General features: G+C 53.6%; 1 protein-coding gene across 1 annotated transcript in view; it reads right to left on the reverse strand.

The window, feature by feature from the left end:
• Positions 1-15,822, reverse strand: part of KIF26B (kinesin family member 26B) — a 506,655-nt gene that overhangs the window by 15,645 nt on the left and 475,188 nt on the right. The window contains exons 11-12 of the mRNA XM_019920589.3: positions 14,894-15,056; positions 10,463-13,877 (exon numbers count right to left, since the gene is read on the reverse strand). Of these exons, the coding sequence (XP_019776148.1) occupies positions 10,463-13,877; positions 14,894-15,056 (3,578 nt within the window). The remainder of the gene's footprint in view (positions 1-10,462; positions 13,878-14,893; positions 15,057-15,822) is intronic.

The raw sequence follows: 15,822 nt of genomic DNA on the forward strand, positions 1-15,822 counted from the left end.
TGAATCCAGGGCCCTTACTGGAGAAAGGCACCATTCTATCACATCGCCTCTCCAGTATTCAGCACCGGCTGTAGGGACTGGGGGTGGACGGGCAATATGGTACTGCAGGCAAGGAGGCAAACCACAGGCAGGGGTGGTGATATCTCAGGATGCTGACACTGCTTGTTATTTTGCTTAATGATCACGATCTTCCCTGTAATCTGTCTGTTAAACATCTTACATTTCATCCCTAGTCTGAGCGGAGGTAATCTGTTTGTGGACCGGGTGACAACGGTGGCCTCACTACAAAATGAGTTTGATTGCTGGGTCTACGTCGAGACGCCACTGTCGTCCTCCTGTGAACTTCCGTGAAAAATCGGCCGGATAAGCTCCTGGCTCCAAAGATTGCCCACCTCTCGGGCTCTTGATACTCTTTAGCTGCTGGTGTCTGTACTGCATTTGTGGTATTTGGTTGCAGTGCACCTCTACACACCTGACGCCAGGGATATCGCAGAAGAGGGGTGGACCAAGTTCGTAAGGGTGGTGCAGGGTATGTACGGGTAGACTGCATGGTGAAGCCATTTAAGACGGCTATTCTCTTGCTCTCTGTACATCCGCTGCTTGCCCAGTCCCTGCTTCACTCACTGACTATTCAATCCTCTTTATCAGAGGGCTTACTCAGTCCTGATGAGCCCACTGACGTCAACTCCCTCTATAAAGGGTAGCCTCCTTCTCCCCTGAGTAGTGGAGACTGCTTCCGTGTCCTGCCTGCCGAACAAGGTGGGGTGTGGCTCCAGGACCCTTCGTGTAAGATCCCCTGTCCAAACACCACTGACGTCTCTGTCGCTGTCTCTGGGCTCTTCCTTCGGTCTCGAGGCTGGACAACTACAGGCTTGCAGGCCTGCGGGGTGCAGCCCGACAGATAACATGAGATTTGTGCCCTTAGAGGCAGGTCTCTAGAGGATTCTAAAAGCAATCACCATAGGACTGGCAGGGCCAGGGGCACCACTGCACCAAGCACCACTTTTGCTGGTGACTGGTGGCATGAGTGAGTGAAGCCAGGCCCTGGCTTCTGAGGACGGGGCCTAATCTTTTCACCCACATCTGAAGTGGATCTAGCCTCGTGCATTGGGCAACCACCATGTTTGTTCCCCTGGTTCCGGCCCCTCTCCCGCTGGGAGGCTGTGGGCCTGGCCCCCTGGGAGGGAAGCTTGGGCCTGTAGGTGGTAATGCTTCCTCAAACAGCTGCATCCCCTGAGGCACACCCACCTGGCAGCTCCCGCCTCTAGTAAGGGGCATCTAGGAGGCTTGCTTTCTCCTGGAAGGAGGAGGGTTGGGAAACGTGACACCATTGCAACCGGTTTATCTTGATGCTGAAGGGAGCCCGATCTCATTTAACTCAGGATGGATATGTGGTCCTTCCTGAGTCCAAGGAAAGAAGGTTGAGTCTGCCTGAAGCCCTGGCTACCTGCACTTAGAGTCTGGGCTGATTCTGCTTTTAAATAGAGTGGGCTCCACCCAGTCAGACTCCAGTGAGAGTGAGGGAGAGCAAGAGAGCTTCCACGCCGTGATGCAGCAGCAGTCAGATGGGGCTGCTGCACAACACGTAGGGAGGCCGAGGAACGCCGAGAACGCAAAGGATGCGCAGTCTGGTGGTTTTTCTGGACGACCTGGGAGACGGGCTGCATCGCTAGTGGGCTACTGTTGGGGGAAGCACGGGTCCTTACAGCACCACGCCCATGGTGCTCAGGGGACCCCGGAGGAGTTCATGCCCTCTCTGCACCACTCTCCCTCCATCCTCCTCCCCCCAATTCCAGTGGGTTCTGCCTGTTGAGTGCCAGGCCACCATGGCCTGTGTGGCCTGATGACCCTTCCAGAAAGAAAGACAGTGTACTTTTCTCCAACTTTGAGAGATCCACTGACTGCTAAAGAAAGCTTAAAGTACCACAAGCTCAGAGAGGAAAAGAGCCAGAACTCTTCGGTATATCATCAGGGGGGCCAAGGCACAGGACGACCTTCTCACCACCCCAGGGAGCTAGGAACGTGGGAAGCCACCACCTGCAGCTCCAGGCAGTGGTGGTGATTGGGTAGCACGTGACTGTTCAGAGTGTGGGTTGGTGGGCTTTCCTTCAGGAGACGACGAGGGACTCTAAGTACATACTGATAGTTCATTTTCTCTACAAAGCATACTCTGTCCCACAGGCTCCTTTTTTGGGCCCAGATCTTTATCTCGTGCATGCCCACATGCACGAGCACATGCGCGTGCGCGCGCACACACTCACACGCACTGACTTAGAAAACTGGGAAGTGTCAACCACTGAAGCAAAGTAAATATCTGTCTCCTTGACAATGGAAATAAGCCAGCTGATAGTTTTGGGTTTTTTAAGTCGGCCTGATCAAGCTAGCTGACGCTGAGCAAACGGCTCTGCCTTTGTGGGCTCAGCTCCAGCCCCTGTCAGATGGGGCTGCTGCAGAACCTGTAGGGAGGCCGAGGAACACTGCATCAGTGGGAGGATGTCCAGCTCTCGGAGGCAGGGAGAGTCTGAGCATCTTTCAGGTGGAGACTGGGCCTGGCCACCAGGCAGCAAACACTCGTGACGGTGCTCCCAGTAAGCCCTTTTCCCTCAGTTGGATAATGTATACTCAGCCCCTAGGAAGGGTGACTGGTCCTCCCCCTTACCTCCCCTGACCCCGAGGACAAGTCAGGGAGCAACAACCCCTCTAAAAGCGAGGTCAGTCATGTATGGGCATCTCAGTCGTTTAATCCACTGGGTGCACGTGTTCAGACATTTCTGGGATGACTCTTCTAAGGATCTGTTTACGTGAGAAATAGGGGAGGAACTGAGGAGGGTCATGGGATTGGTGGTGTATCAGTTAGCTATCACCGTGTAACAAATTAGCCTAAACCCAGCAGCTACATTCCTGTGAGGCAGGGAGCTGGGAGCAGCTTATTTAACTGGGTGGTTCTGGCTCAGGGTCTCTCGTGAGCTGCAGTCAAAGTGTCAGATGGCGCTGCCATCATCTGAAGGCTTGACTAGGGCTGCAGCATCCACTTCTAAGCTCACTCATGTGGCTGTTGGCCGGAGTTTCAGTTTATTGCCCGGTGGGCCTCTCTACAGGGCTACTTACGGCATAGCAGCTGGTTTACCCAGAGTGGGAAAAGAGCAGCTACCGCGTCTTTCACAGCCTAATCTTGAAAGTGACATACCATCACTCACTTCTATTGAAGTGATTCACCGCCTTATTCTACTGCACACAGAGACCAACCCTAGTATAGTATGGGAGGGGACGAAGCAACGGTGAATGCCAGGAGGCAGGGACCGTTGGGGGCTACCTAGGAGTCTGGCTGCCACAGATGGGATGTGATCAGATGGGAAAATATCAGGAATAAGGGTCACTATCTCCTTCCAAACCACTCCAGGACAACCTATGAGATCACCCCGATTGGGGAAAGAGAAGTAAAGAAGCTTGAATGGAGAATGACATTTCACTGGGCTATTCGTAGCTTAATAGAAATACCCTGAAGACAATCTAATTCCCATTGCCTTCTTTCCATGCTTTTTTGCAATCTTCTCAACTTCCTCACCACGTCAATCAATCCCTGCCAGGCTGGGAAGTGAGTGCCCAGTGTCGGGTGAGTTGCAGTCTGGGGGTTTCTCCCGCATGTAGTGAACGGCTATCTTGCATTTTCTGAGCGTTCTGAATTTGGTCACTGGTAAATCAATTCCATGAATGAACTGATATCGTCCAGGTCTTGCACCCCCCACTGAGGAGCCTTCCCTCCCCTCTCGTCTCCTCCACAGGTACACTGGGAGCCTTACTTGGGGTGTGATGGGGAAAGCTGAGGGCAGGGGCAGGGGAATGTGGTCACACCAGAGGAAATGGAGTTTAATGCTGTGAAGGAAGTTTCAGAGGGAGGGGTGGCGCCCTCATACTGCTGGAAAGGGCACAGGAAACAACGGTGCCCAAACGCCACGTCATCACTAGGAGAGAACTGACCACAGGGCCTTTGCCTGGGTCCCCACAGAAATATGATTTCTTGGATTTTCAGCATGCTCCACCCTCTCCACCTCTCAAGCAGATGCTTCCAGCTTTCTGCTGAACCTAGTCCCTGTCAATGACCACTTCCTTCCAGGTTGCTGGAAGGTCAGGGACGTGTCCACTGTAAGGAAGCTGCGGGGAAGCGCCTTAGTCGGGCAACAGTGGTGCGGGGCCCCGTCAGATGTAGCTGTCTGGTTTGGGATCACACGTCCTGAGGCCAGTGGGTCAGGATTCCTTTTTCTTCTCTATCACTCCCTGCTCATCAGCCCGGCACTCAGTCTGGACATGGAGACGTCAAGTGTGCAAAAAAAAGAACAAAGCACTTAAGCTGATAAACGCCAATAGCTTTGCTGCATGCAATGGCCCCAATTTGACCTGAGCCCACCCTCTCCCCTCCCCATCCAGGCGTGGCTGCCGCCTGCGTGCAGCGGGAGGGGCCCCCGGCCTGTCACGCCCCACTCTACCCTCCGCAGCACTGATGGCCCCAGTGAGGAGTCTGATGTTGGGCCTTCCATTTGTATCATCACTGAGTGCAGATAAAAGTGTCCACATTCGACATACGTACACCACTATGTATAAAATGGTAACTAATGAGAACCTACCGTATAGCACAGGGAACTCTACTCAAAGCTCTGTGGTGACCTAAATGGGAAGGAAATCTAAAAAAGAAGGGATATATGAGACCTATAGCTGATTCACTTTACTGTACAGCAGAAGCTAACACAACGTTGTAAAGCAACTCTACTCCAAAAACATTTTTTTAAAAAAGTGTCCACACTGAGTCTGAAGATGCTGCTTCTTAGGTCAAATGTCAGGAAACATGGGCATTCTGAGCGCCGAGGACTCACGACACTCCTCAGGGAACAAGCTGATGTCCATCCCCACCGCCCACCCCTGAGAACCCGCCGTCACCAGCTTTCCCTCCGTCACCCTCCATCTTCATTCCGACTCAGGGTACAGGCACTAGAAAGATACTGAGTCAAAAGGCAGAAAGCACGAATGCCAGGAGGACCCACGGGCATCCGCAACGAGGAGGGGGGAGGGGGAGGGGGAGGGGAAAGATCAGCGTGTGTGGATTTACTGGCTGGCAAGGGTCAGCTCCGTGGCCTCCCAGATGAATGAGGATGGGGCTGCACTGGCTGCTGCAAGCTTGAAGTGAAGAGTGAACCCTTCCCAGGCTGGACAGGAGATGGCAAGGGGCCCGGCTGCAGAGCCCAGGCCCCTCACACACTTGCTCTAGGCCTCTCAGCCCCGTACCTGCCTCCACCCACTCTCCACTCTAAGGGGCTTCCTTGGTGTCTTAGCGAGCCAATTACTTTTCTAGTAGTTCCCAACTTATAGTCAAAAAGGCTATCTCATTTGGAACCCTTTCTCATCTGTTTCTAGGTAGAGTCTCTTAGAAACACTCTAGAAATCTGACAGCTGCCAAGATGCTGCCTGCCTTATCCCCGTTTTCATTAAGCCAGGAACCACTGTGTTTCCTGAATTCATTAAAACAAAATAAGATGGCACCTGAGAACCGAACAAGCCGAGGGGTACAGACAGAGCGAACCATGGTGCTCTAGGCCCTTTGGAGCAGTAACTAGTCACAGGTTTTGGTGCAGTGGATCTGCTAACTGAACCCGGCAACCCATCGGTCAGTAACGTTTACTCGGCACCCAGAGAAGGGAAGGCACAGTGTTTGGTGCTTAGAGTGGGAAAGAAAATAGAGGATAGGCTTAATGTTTAAAACACAGGTCACCAGCAGGGCGAGATATGAGAAGTACATAGAAAAGAACTCAGCTAACTTGTAGGACCACACGGTCAGCCAACCAACCAACCAACGCATCAATCGATGGTGTCGAACTGATTCATGGTAACCTGTACCAGCCCAGCACTGCGGACCCAACAGGCTGAGTCAAGTGCCGAACAGGGCTCTCAGGAGCTCACGTCCAGGCAGGTCAAGCCCTGGGTGCATCTCAGAACCGACACACTCCCTGGCTGGTTTCTCTCCTGGGCTTTCTGGATGCTGTGTCACACCACACCCGGGCCTGCTACAGTGGCAATGAACCTCACTCAGACCAAGGTGCTGATCTAATTTTCATATTTCCCCAGCCAGCCTGAGAGAGAAGGAAAAAAAAAAAAAAAGAGAGAAGCCAAGGGGGTAACACACCAGGTTTGGGGTGAAGTGTCAGGAACATGAGGAAGAAGAGAGAGCGTGTCTGGGAGAGCCCACATGATACATGATACCAAAGAGCTATCAATCACTGAAAGGATGGGGCCTCGGGGGCGGCCAAGCTGATGCAACTACGCCATCAACTGCCCATCCCCGATTTCCATCCTCTTAGCAACTGAATGCCCTCTGGACAGGGTGGACATTCGCTCCCCACCTGATCTGGCTGTCATCACTCTACTTCATGGCTAATGGCTACACGTATACATTCGTGTACCTACCACGGGGGAGCTGGCAAGGAACGGTGGAAGGATTGATGAAAATCCATCTATAGAAAGCAACCCACAGCTTCTGTCACCTTATGACACTCTCAGCCAGGAACCTATAATGACTCCCCATTGCCAACTGCAGTCATTCTTATCACAGTGGCCAGACGTTCAAGGAATAACTTGATCTGGGCTTACATTTTCTGTCCGTTATTACATCCATTAAGAATATCCCCCTTGTTGAGTTAACCCCGCTCTTTATCCGTAAACCATGCTCTTACTGCCTCAAGCTCGTGTTCCCATCACTGCCTCAGCCTACAACGCCCTTTACCCGCTTTGTCCCAGCATCCTTTAAGGCCTGGCCCAATCCCAATGTTTCCCTGTAGCCTTCTTCAATGTTCTGGGCCCTCTTTGTCTAAATACTTCTTACCCTTAGCTCTCACAACCTCAGTCAGCACTTGGCAAGGCACCTTGGTTCACGGTTCACTGTTCCCTGTTCCACACTCTTCATCCTTGCTCGCCAGTGAGATTATGCACTTCTTACAGTGGCCTTGTCTTCTACGCTGCCTGCTCCTCCCCAACCACACTTGCAACTTCCATATCACCAAGCTCTAACTGCACAGAAGAGGCCTGATCAAAATTTAACAACTTAAAAATAAATCCCTTCATCTGTTGATGGACACGTAAGTTGCTTCCATGTCCTGGCTATTGTAAATAGAGCTGCAGTGAACACTGTGGTACATGACTCTTTTTTTTTTTTTTTTTTTGCAGTACGCGGGCCTCTCACTCTTGTGGCCTCTCCCGTTGTGGAGCACAGGCTCCGGACGCACAGGCTCAGCAGCCATGGCTCACGGGCCTAGCCGCTCCGCGGCATGTGGGATCTTCCCGGACCGGGGCACGAACCCGTGTCCCCTGCATCGGCAGGCAGACTCTCAACCGCTGCACCACCAGGGAAGCCCTACATGACTCTTTCTGAATTATGGTTTTCTCAGGGTATATGCCCAGTAGTAGGATTGCTGGGTCGTATGGTAGTTCTATTTTTAGCTTTTTAAGGAACCTCCATACTGTTCTCCATGGTGGCTGTATCAATTTACATTCCCACCAACAGTGCAACAGTGTTCCCTTTTCTCCACATCCTCTCCATCATTTATTGTTTGTAGATTTTTTGATGATGGCCATTCTGACCGGTGTGAGATGATATCTCATTGTAGTTTTGATTTGCATTTCTCTAATGATTAATAATGTTGAGCATTCTTTCATGTGTTTGTTGGCAATCTGTATATCTTCTTTGGAGAAATGTCTTTTTAGGTCTTGTGCCCATTTTTGGATTGGGTTGTTTGTTTTTTTTGATATTGAGCTTCATGAGCTGCTTGTAAATTTTGGAGATTAATCCTTTGTCAGTTGCTTCATTTGCAAATATTTTCTCCCATTCTGAGGGTTGTCTTTTGGTCTTGTTTATGGTTTCCTTTGCTGTGCAAAAGCTTTTAAGTTTCTTAGGTCCCATTTGTTTATTTTTGTTTTTGTTTCCATTTCTCTAGGAGGTGGGTCAAAAAGGATCTTGCTGTGATTTATGTCATAGAGTGTTCTGCCTATGTTTTCCTCTAAGAGTTTGATAGTGTCTGGCCTTACATTTAGGTCTCTAATCCATCAACAGATGAATGGATAAAGAAGATGTGGCACATATATACAATGGAATATTACTCAGCCATAAAAAGAAACAAAATTGAGTTATTTGTAGTGAGGTGGATGGACCTAGAGTCTGTCATACAGAGTGAAGTAAGTCAGAAAGAGAAAAACAAATACCGTATGCTAACACATATATATGGAATCTAAGGAAAAAAGAAAAAAAAGGTCATGAAGAACCTAGGGGCAAGATGGGAATAAAGACACAGACCTACTAGAGAATGGACCTGAGGATACGGGGAGGGGGAAGGGTAAGCCGGGACGACGTGAGGGAGTGGCATGGACATATATACACTACCAAACGTAAAATAGATGGCTAGTGGGAAGCAGCCGCATAGCACAGGGAGATCAGCTAGGTGGTTTGTGACCACCTAGAGGGGTGGGATTGGGAGGGTGGGAGGGAGGGAGACGCGAGAGGGAAGAGTTATGGGAACATATGTATATATATAACTGATTCACTTTGTTATAAAGCAGAAACTAACACACCATTGTGAAGCAATTATACTCCAATAAAAATGTAAAATAAATAAAAATTTAAAAAAGGAAAGGAAATAAAAAATAAAAATAAATCCCACTGACTACGGATCGTCATATGGAAAAGAAGTCATATTACCACCAATATTCTTTATATTATTTGCACCAACTTCTACAACGTGAGCATCAGAGATACCATGGTGGTTCTCTACCAACCCTTTCATTTTACTTTGATGTGAGAAAACTGAAGCCCAGAGAGTATAGTTATTCCCCAAACGTCACACAGCCCAAGACCCCAAGTCTCCTGCTTTCTAGATCAATCATCCCACTGCACCAGGTCGAATTCTGCGCACTCTCCACCGACACGGAATCTCCAGGAATGGGACTGGAAAGGTGAACATTCATGATGTTCGGTTGTTTCCGCTGTTACCTGTACTACAAAGCACTCAAAAAACTCAAGGTTCTCTTCCTGGCAGTATATTTCTAGTTCATTTTCACTAAGGAAATAACCAAAGCATTAAAGCAACCTCCACTAACAGATAATTGCCTGTCTCCTCTGCAGTTCCAAATGTCTCTAGTAATTGTAAAATCATGCCATCGAGCTAGGAGTTTCCTTTGAGGAGTTTTATGGCTTCTCTTAAAGAAGTTGCTTTTGATTTATGCTGATCATGTCTGACAGCCAGCATTTTTCTTAATAATAATCGTAAATAAGCGAGACAAGGTCACCCAGCCTGCAAGGAGCATATCTCCACTGCCGTATCCATTATGGAGCCTGGGATCTACGGCAGCTGCTCGCAGCAGTCCGACGCCCTCAGCACTCTCTATTAAATCCCATCTCTGGCACCCAGACTGGTGCTTTGATTTTACACAAACAGCCTAACCTAACAAGGGACCCTCGAGAACAGCATTTACAAAAGGAGGTAGCAGCAAGCAAGGACACGTGTAGAGCCTGCGGTCCACTCTCCAAGTGGTTAGTTTTTCTTCCTCTTTACTCCAGTGTAACAGCCAAACCAAACCATACAAGTCAAAAAAAGGGTAAAGCTATTGTAAGAATAACCTGGACTGGTAGATTCAAGATGCTAAGTTAGAGTACGTGAAAGCACTCTGTAGCACTCAAACTCATGTGAGCACATGGCAAACGTCACACAATAATCTGGACTTTGAAGACCAAGGCTGGGTAGATTGTAATAATAAGGTTTAACAACCGAGTACGGGGAAGGCCAGATTTTTTTGTTGTTGTTGTCAAAGGCTCTGGCTTAGGTACACTTCTTTGCTATTTTTAGTAACTGCTATCAATACATTTGAATGCCCTTGACCCTGAAAATAGGACCCAACAGCTGTCACGTTATACTGAATGGATTTCTGTTCTCCACTTGTCTTATACAGGGGGTTCTGCTCCCGGGTCTTCTGCTGAGACTCAGGGCTGAGGGTCTGAAGCAGAGCACCGTCAAAATAGATCAAAGCCTGATGCATACACCGCCTGGGAAATAAAGACATCGAAATTCTGACAGCCATGATGACTCCTGAACGTGCTGGGAGGCTAACCTCCTCATCGTATATCACGATCTGTGATGGGGTGGGTGAATGGGGCCATCTACATCACAACGTCTAGAATTACAACATGACTGCATGGGTCCCTTGAGGTTGGTTTCTTTGATTTGAGGCAAACAAATGGCTTATGATGTGCATTGACCACAGTCCCTACATTTGGACCGGAACATTCCGGAGTCTGCACTTGCCTGTGGTGTGACAGTGAAGCCCTCCATGGCTCTGTCCCCAGCAGGTGACAGGCGGTTGGGGACAGGGGCGCCCACCCTCGAGTCCTGGGGCCCGCCCTCCGCCCGTCGATGCCAGGGCCCGAGCCTACCTGAGTTGGCGCGCTTCTTCGGGGCTTTGAGGCTGCGGCAGCGCCCGCCCACGGAGCTGCTGTTCTCGCTCATGGAGTCCTGGGCGGACGACGCGCTGCCGGTGGCCTCGCTGTCGCGCATCATGCTCTCGTAGCCGCTGCTGCCGCCGCTGTGGTAGAAGAGCGCCGTCTTGCCCATGGCAGGCGGCAGCTCCCCACTCAGCACGCTGCTGTTGTCGCTGCCGTGGCCGCTGCTGCAGCGGTGGGGCCTGCGCGGCGGCGTGATCTTGCTGTAGGGCGAGGGCAGCGGGACGGCGGGTGGCGGGCGCTCGTCGGCGGTGGCCGCGCGCTCCTCCGCCTCGGGCCCCGCGCGCGCCGGCGGCCCCCGGGGCCCCGCGCCGCCCTGCAGCAGCTCCGAGATGCGCCCGTTCACCGCCCGCAGCGGCAGCTTGGACGCCAGGCCCGAGCCCCGGCTCCGGCTCAGCGATTGGGTGGACCAGGACATGTGCTTCCCGCCGGGGGCCGGGCCGGAGCTCTGGCCCACCGCCTGCGGCAGGGACTTGGTGGAGAAGCTCAGGGTCTTGGTGGTGGAGGTGGACAGGCTGCGGGCCTTGGGGCTGGCCAGGAGCAGCTTGCTCACGGCGGAGATCTTGGACTGGCTGGCCTTGGGCGAGGCCCCGGCCGACTGCGCGGGGCCCGGGTTGGTGGGCGAGGCCCCGGCGCTGCGGCCCGGGCTCCTCCCCGTGCGGGGCATGGTGCTGTCCTTCCCCGCGTGCAGCCTGGAGCTCACGGAGGACAGGCTCTCGGCCCTCTCCAGCGAGAGGCATTCGTAGTGGCTGACTGTTGTCCTGCCGAGAGAGTTGGTCCTGCTGGCCAGCTGCTCCAGTTTGGCACCGAAGAGCTTGCTGCTGCAGCTGCCGGCATCCTTCGTCTTGCCGCTAGGCTCGTCTGGGAAGCTGGCGGAGAAGGGCGCCGGTTGGTTCAAGGGGCTGCTGGAGTTGCTGCTGCAGGCGCTGTGCTGGGGGCTGGCCCGGTTCTTCTGGTCCAAGCTGGACTTTCGGACAGGGGGCAGCGGGGGAGTGCCTTTGGGCCGAGCCAGGACACAGTGCTTGGGTGACGCCACCTTCCTCTCCAGGGTGGCCTTGGAGGGCTGGGCGCTGGAAGCCGGGCCGATGCCGTTGGTCTCGGCAGGGCAGTGAGAGAAGAGGCTGTCCGGTTCCTCCTGCCGGCTGGCTTTCTGAAAAGCCCTGGGAAGGCTGCTCGACTTCAGGCTTTTGTTGAGGTGCACAGGGCTCTGGGCAGCCACACTGGGCAGGGCCGTCTCACAGCCGTCCACAACCCTCCTGAAGTTGTCGGCCACAGGGGAGGCAGATACCTCACCGCTGCTGCTGCTGAGCCCGTCGCTGGGGCTGGCCTTCCTGTCCTGTTCCGCTCTGGCCTCAGGCTTTGGGGGGCCTGGGGTAGTCTCGTGCCTCATCCCTGCTTCGTGGGGATAGGCATTCTCTTTCTTTACCTCCTCTTCTCGTTTCAGCCAGGGGTCCTCAAATTTCATCTCTTTCTTTGCACCACTTTCCTTGCTCTCCTGAGACCGGGCTGCTTTGGGGACTGAGCTGACGGTGGCAAGGGACGCCTCGGGCTCTTGGACGTTCCGGGGGCTCACGGCGATGCAGGGGTAAACCGTGATGTTGGTCTTCATGGGGATGTACCCTTCGCAGTTGCTCAGGCTGGCCGTATTCGAGATGGTGACCATGGCTTTGCCCAGCGTGGATATCTTGCAGCCTTTGACAGGGGTTGCTTTGTTGAAGGAGTCGTCCCCCATTTCCGACAAGAGGAGCAAACTGTCGGGGCCCTCCTTGGGCTTCTCTCGGCATACCACAGCGGTGTTCTGCGTGCCGCTGACGAACTCCGAGGCTGGAGGGTCTGCCATTGCTTCCCCATGCCCGAAACACGTCTGGGCTATGAAACTGTGGCAGGGCGGCTCACCGTCACTGCCTGTGCTCATCTCGCTCAGCCAGGAGCTGATGGAGGAACGCCTGCTCCCTGTCTCCCGGGCCTTCTCATCCAGGTTCAGTTTCGGGAGGGGCAAGAACTGCGTGATGCTGACCTCGGAGACAGGAGCCACGTTTGAGTAGCACTCGAGGTCCTCGCTGACGCTGCCGATGATGCTGACGGGCCTGGAGCCCGAGGCCAAGGCCTGCACCGAGCAGTCGCTGTTGAAGCTGATGATGCTGGTGGGGCGGCCGCCGCCCAGGACCCCGCTGATGGTCAGCTCCTCCACCAGCGTGAACACCAGCTCGTCCTCACCGTTCAGCTCCAGGGGCTGCTGCACTGTCACCATCGTGGTGCTGCGTATCTCCTTCTTGGCATCTGCAGAAGTGGCTGCCTGACGTTCGGCGTCCACAGGGGTTTCCGGGAACCCTTCACTCCCAGTAGACATGGATTTCTTCAAAACCTGGGGGCTCATTCCGACCGGGGGGGTACGTACCTCGGGCTGCAGCAGGGACTCACTAGATACCACGCCTGCATCCTTGCTGAAGGTGGGCAGGGGGGCAGGAGAAGGCAGGACACCCTTCTGGGTGTAGACTTTGCACCTCTGGGAAGGAGAGCTGGCCGGCTTGTACTCTGAGGTCTTGGACAGGCTGGCGATGCCCAGCCTGGGGGAGCCCATAGGCCTGGGCTTGCCTTCTACAAAGCCACAGGAGTTCAGGCTTTCCCGGCTGCTCTGGAGGCTGGGGCTCTGCACGAGCTGGGAAGAACCGTGCTGGCTGCCGCTGCCCGGGATGCTTCTGGGTGAGGCAGGGGTGGGGCTGTTGGTGAGCCACGCAGCAGGGACAGGGGAGTGATTCCCCTGCACCTTGGAGCCCGGGGGCTCACTGCCTTCTCTGGCTGTCAGCTGGCTATCTGACCCATCATCTTCCTTATCAGACTCACAGAGTGGGCTTGCCCCAGCTGCCTGGCTTAGCGGGACACTCTTGCTTCCTTGCTGTGCCCCAAACTGGGCCGGCAGCTCTTCGAAAGGGAACGTGCTGGACTCCTCACTGCCGTCAATGCAATCTAGCCTCTCCTGCAGCTCGGCGAACGTGTTGCACTTCAAGCAGTCCCTTTCCGACTTGCTGGCCGCGGCCTCTCCGGCCTCCGCGGACCGGCTGTCACCCCTGGCCGCCTTCTGCAGGGCCGGCACGATAGGGACAAAATCTGGAGGCCCCTCGTTGTCGGTGAGCTCCTTGTCAGAGAGGGCCGTGCCGTTTGGCCCAATGTAGATGACCGTGTCGCAGGACTGCTCGCTGCTGGAGGAGTAGTCGGGGTCGCTAGACAGGTGAGGGATTGGGAAGTCCGACTCCACGGCGGCCCTGGCGTGGAAGGGTCTCAGCTGGGTGGGCCTGCGCATTCTGCCTTCCTCACAGGAGCTCTCTCCCCCGGAGGAGCTCGACGTGTACTGTGAGTGAGAGGGGAACCGTTAGTGTGGGCCACCCTTCTAAGACAGCCCTCCCAGGGACCCTGACTTCGTGGGGCAACGGGTGGAGGCCACCGGCTCCATATAGGCCATCCAGACCCCAGTGGGCCTCCCTGCTTCTGGGCTGTCACCCGGGATGTGCCAGGCCAGTCACCCAAGCTATGCACGTCACGGCCTCATACTCGAAGGAAACCCCTGTGAGGCGCACTGGGGAAGCAGAGGCTGCTCGTGAAACGGGGTGACCCGCCCGGGTCCCATCCGACTGCCTAAGGACTGAGGAGGGGTCACCAGTTTGCACACCCAAACCATTTGTGACAACGTGTGCCAAGGAACACTGGAAAGATGTGTTTTTGACCCCCCCCAAAAAAAAGAAAGATACAAAAAGGAGGGGGAATGCCCCCCGCAAATCACCAGCTGGCTATGGACCAGTGTGACCACAATCATGATGATTTTCTCAAATGTTCTTGTCACACCACCACTGTCCTGGCTTTGCCTCGGCCTGAGAAAACGAGCCCAGTGGTTTCTAGCAGACTCTGCATCAACCAGAAACCACTGAATTAACATGACAACACCCAGCAGCCTGAGAATGCCTCCTGGAAATGCAAGGGAAGTAGGGCCACCTGAGCAAGGAGGGGTCAGTCAGTTGAAGGACCAAGGTAGGCAAGAGATAAACTATGAATAGTTCCCGTCCCTCTCAAAATTTTCAAAGTAGCAATCCATTTAAACTATCTAAAGTGGACCAAGTACTCCCTGTTAGGGGTCCAGGCTGGATGACCGAGGAAAGCACCAGCGGTGCGGAGGGGAAGTGACTTCAGTATCGGCCAGAAGGGGTTCCTGCCCCGGGGTGGTTGCTGAGCCGGGCCAGCGGCAGCCAGCCACGCTCACCACGCCCCTGGTGCTGGGGGATTCGAAATATTGATTTGGCCCTTTCTGACTCAGTTCCAGGGCAGGGCTACGAAAGCTCCTTCAGCCACCTGCACCCCCTGCAAGCTCCTTACCTTCGTTTTCTTTTTCTTCATCCTCAACACTCTCGAGGCAATCTGGATGGTGGACAGGGTTTCGGCATAGTTCCCGGCGGCGGCCGAGATGTGAGCGATCATGGTCGTGCGGCAGTTCACGTTCCCCAGGGACTCCCGCAGCAGCATGGTGAGCTTGCTTTCTCTGCCAACAAAGTGAATTAAGGCTGCATTAGCGGGCCGTGCTTCACTTTGGCTGTCAGGGTAGGGCTTCAGGCCCCTACGTGGCTTGTTGTGGGCAGTGGGGTTTTTTTCCCCGTTTTTTAAATGGCAAACTAATTAACATCATCTTCTACACGAGGCTATCTGTAGTTGACAGCTGAGCAAGTGCTTCCAACCCCAAGGATGGAATTCATGCAAAACACCTCCCCTGGCACCGCCGTCCTGGCCGTGATGGGGTATTCCTGTGTGTCTGCGTGTGTGCATATGACATTGCACGTAATGAGACCTGGGAATAGAAATGAGAGGAAGGGATGGAGAGAGCACAGCTCTGTGATCGGTGATTCGGCATGCTAGCTGCACATCCGGCCCTTCTCTGCAAGTTTCTGCACCAGGCAATCCCCACAACAAAGAGCAGTTCCCCAGCCGTGAACTTGTATTGAAGATCTCTGGGTCTGTAATACATACAAGGTTTCTTTTGCCAAGGAGTTGCACCCACTTTATTGCCATCGTCTCTTAACTCCTATCTGCACACGGTAGTGATGAAGGAAAATGTATTCATATTCCTGATTATTACTGGGGACACACAGACATAGGCCCGAGCACTCACTCCATCAGCAACAGAAAGCAGAACTTTCTAGAAGGGACTCCTCTGGGGACTTTGCAGGTGCTGCGTGGGGCCAGTGCCCTGAGGGGTGATAACGAGGCCCAGGAGTTTACAGATGGTGTCTCTAGGCTCTTTAAAAAGTGGT

Source organism: Tursiops truncatus, chromosome 1 (assembly GCF_011762595.2).
Source record: "Tursiops truncatus isolate mTurTru1 chromosome 1, mTurTru1.mat.Y, whole genome shotgun sequence".
In the NCBI taxonomy this organism is placed as follows: Eukaryota; Metazoa; Chordata; class Mammalia; order Artiodactyla; family Delphinidae; genus Tursiops; species Tursiops truncatus.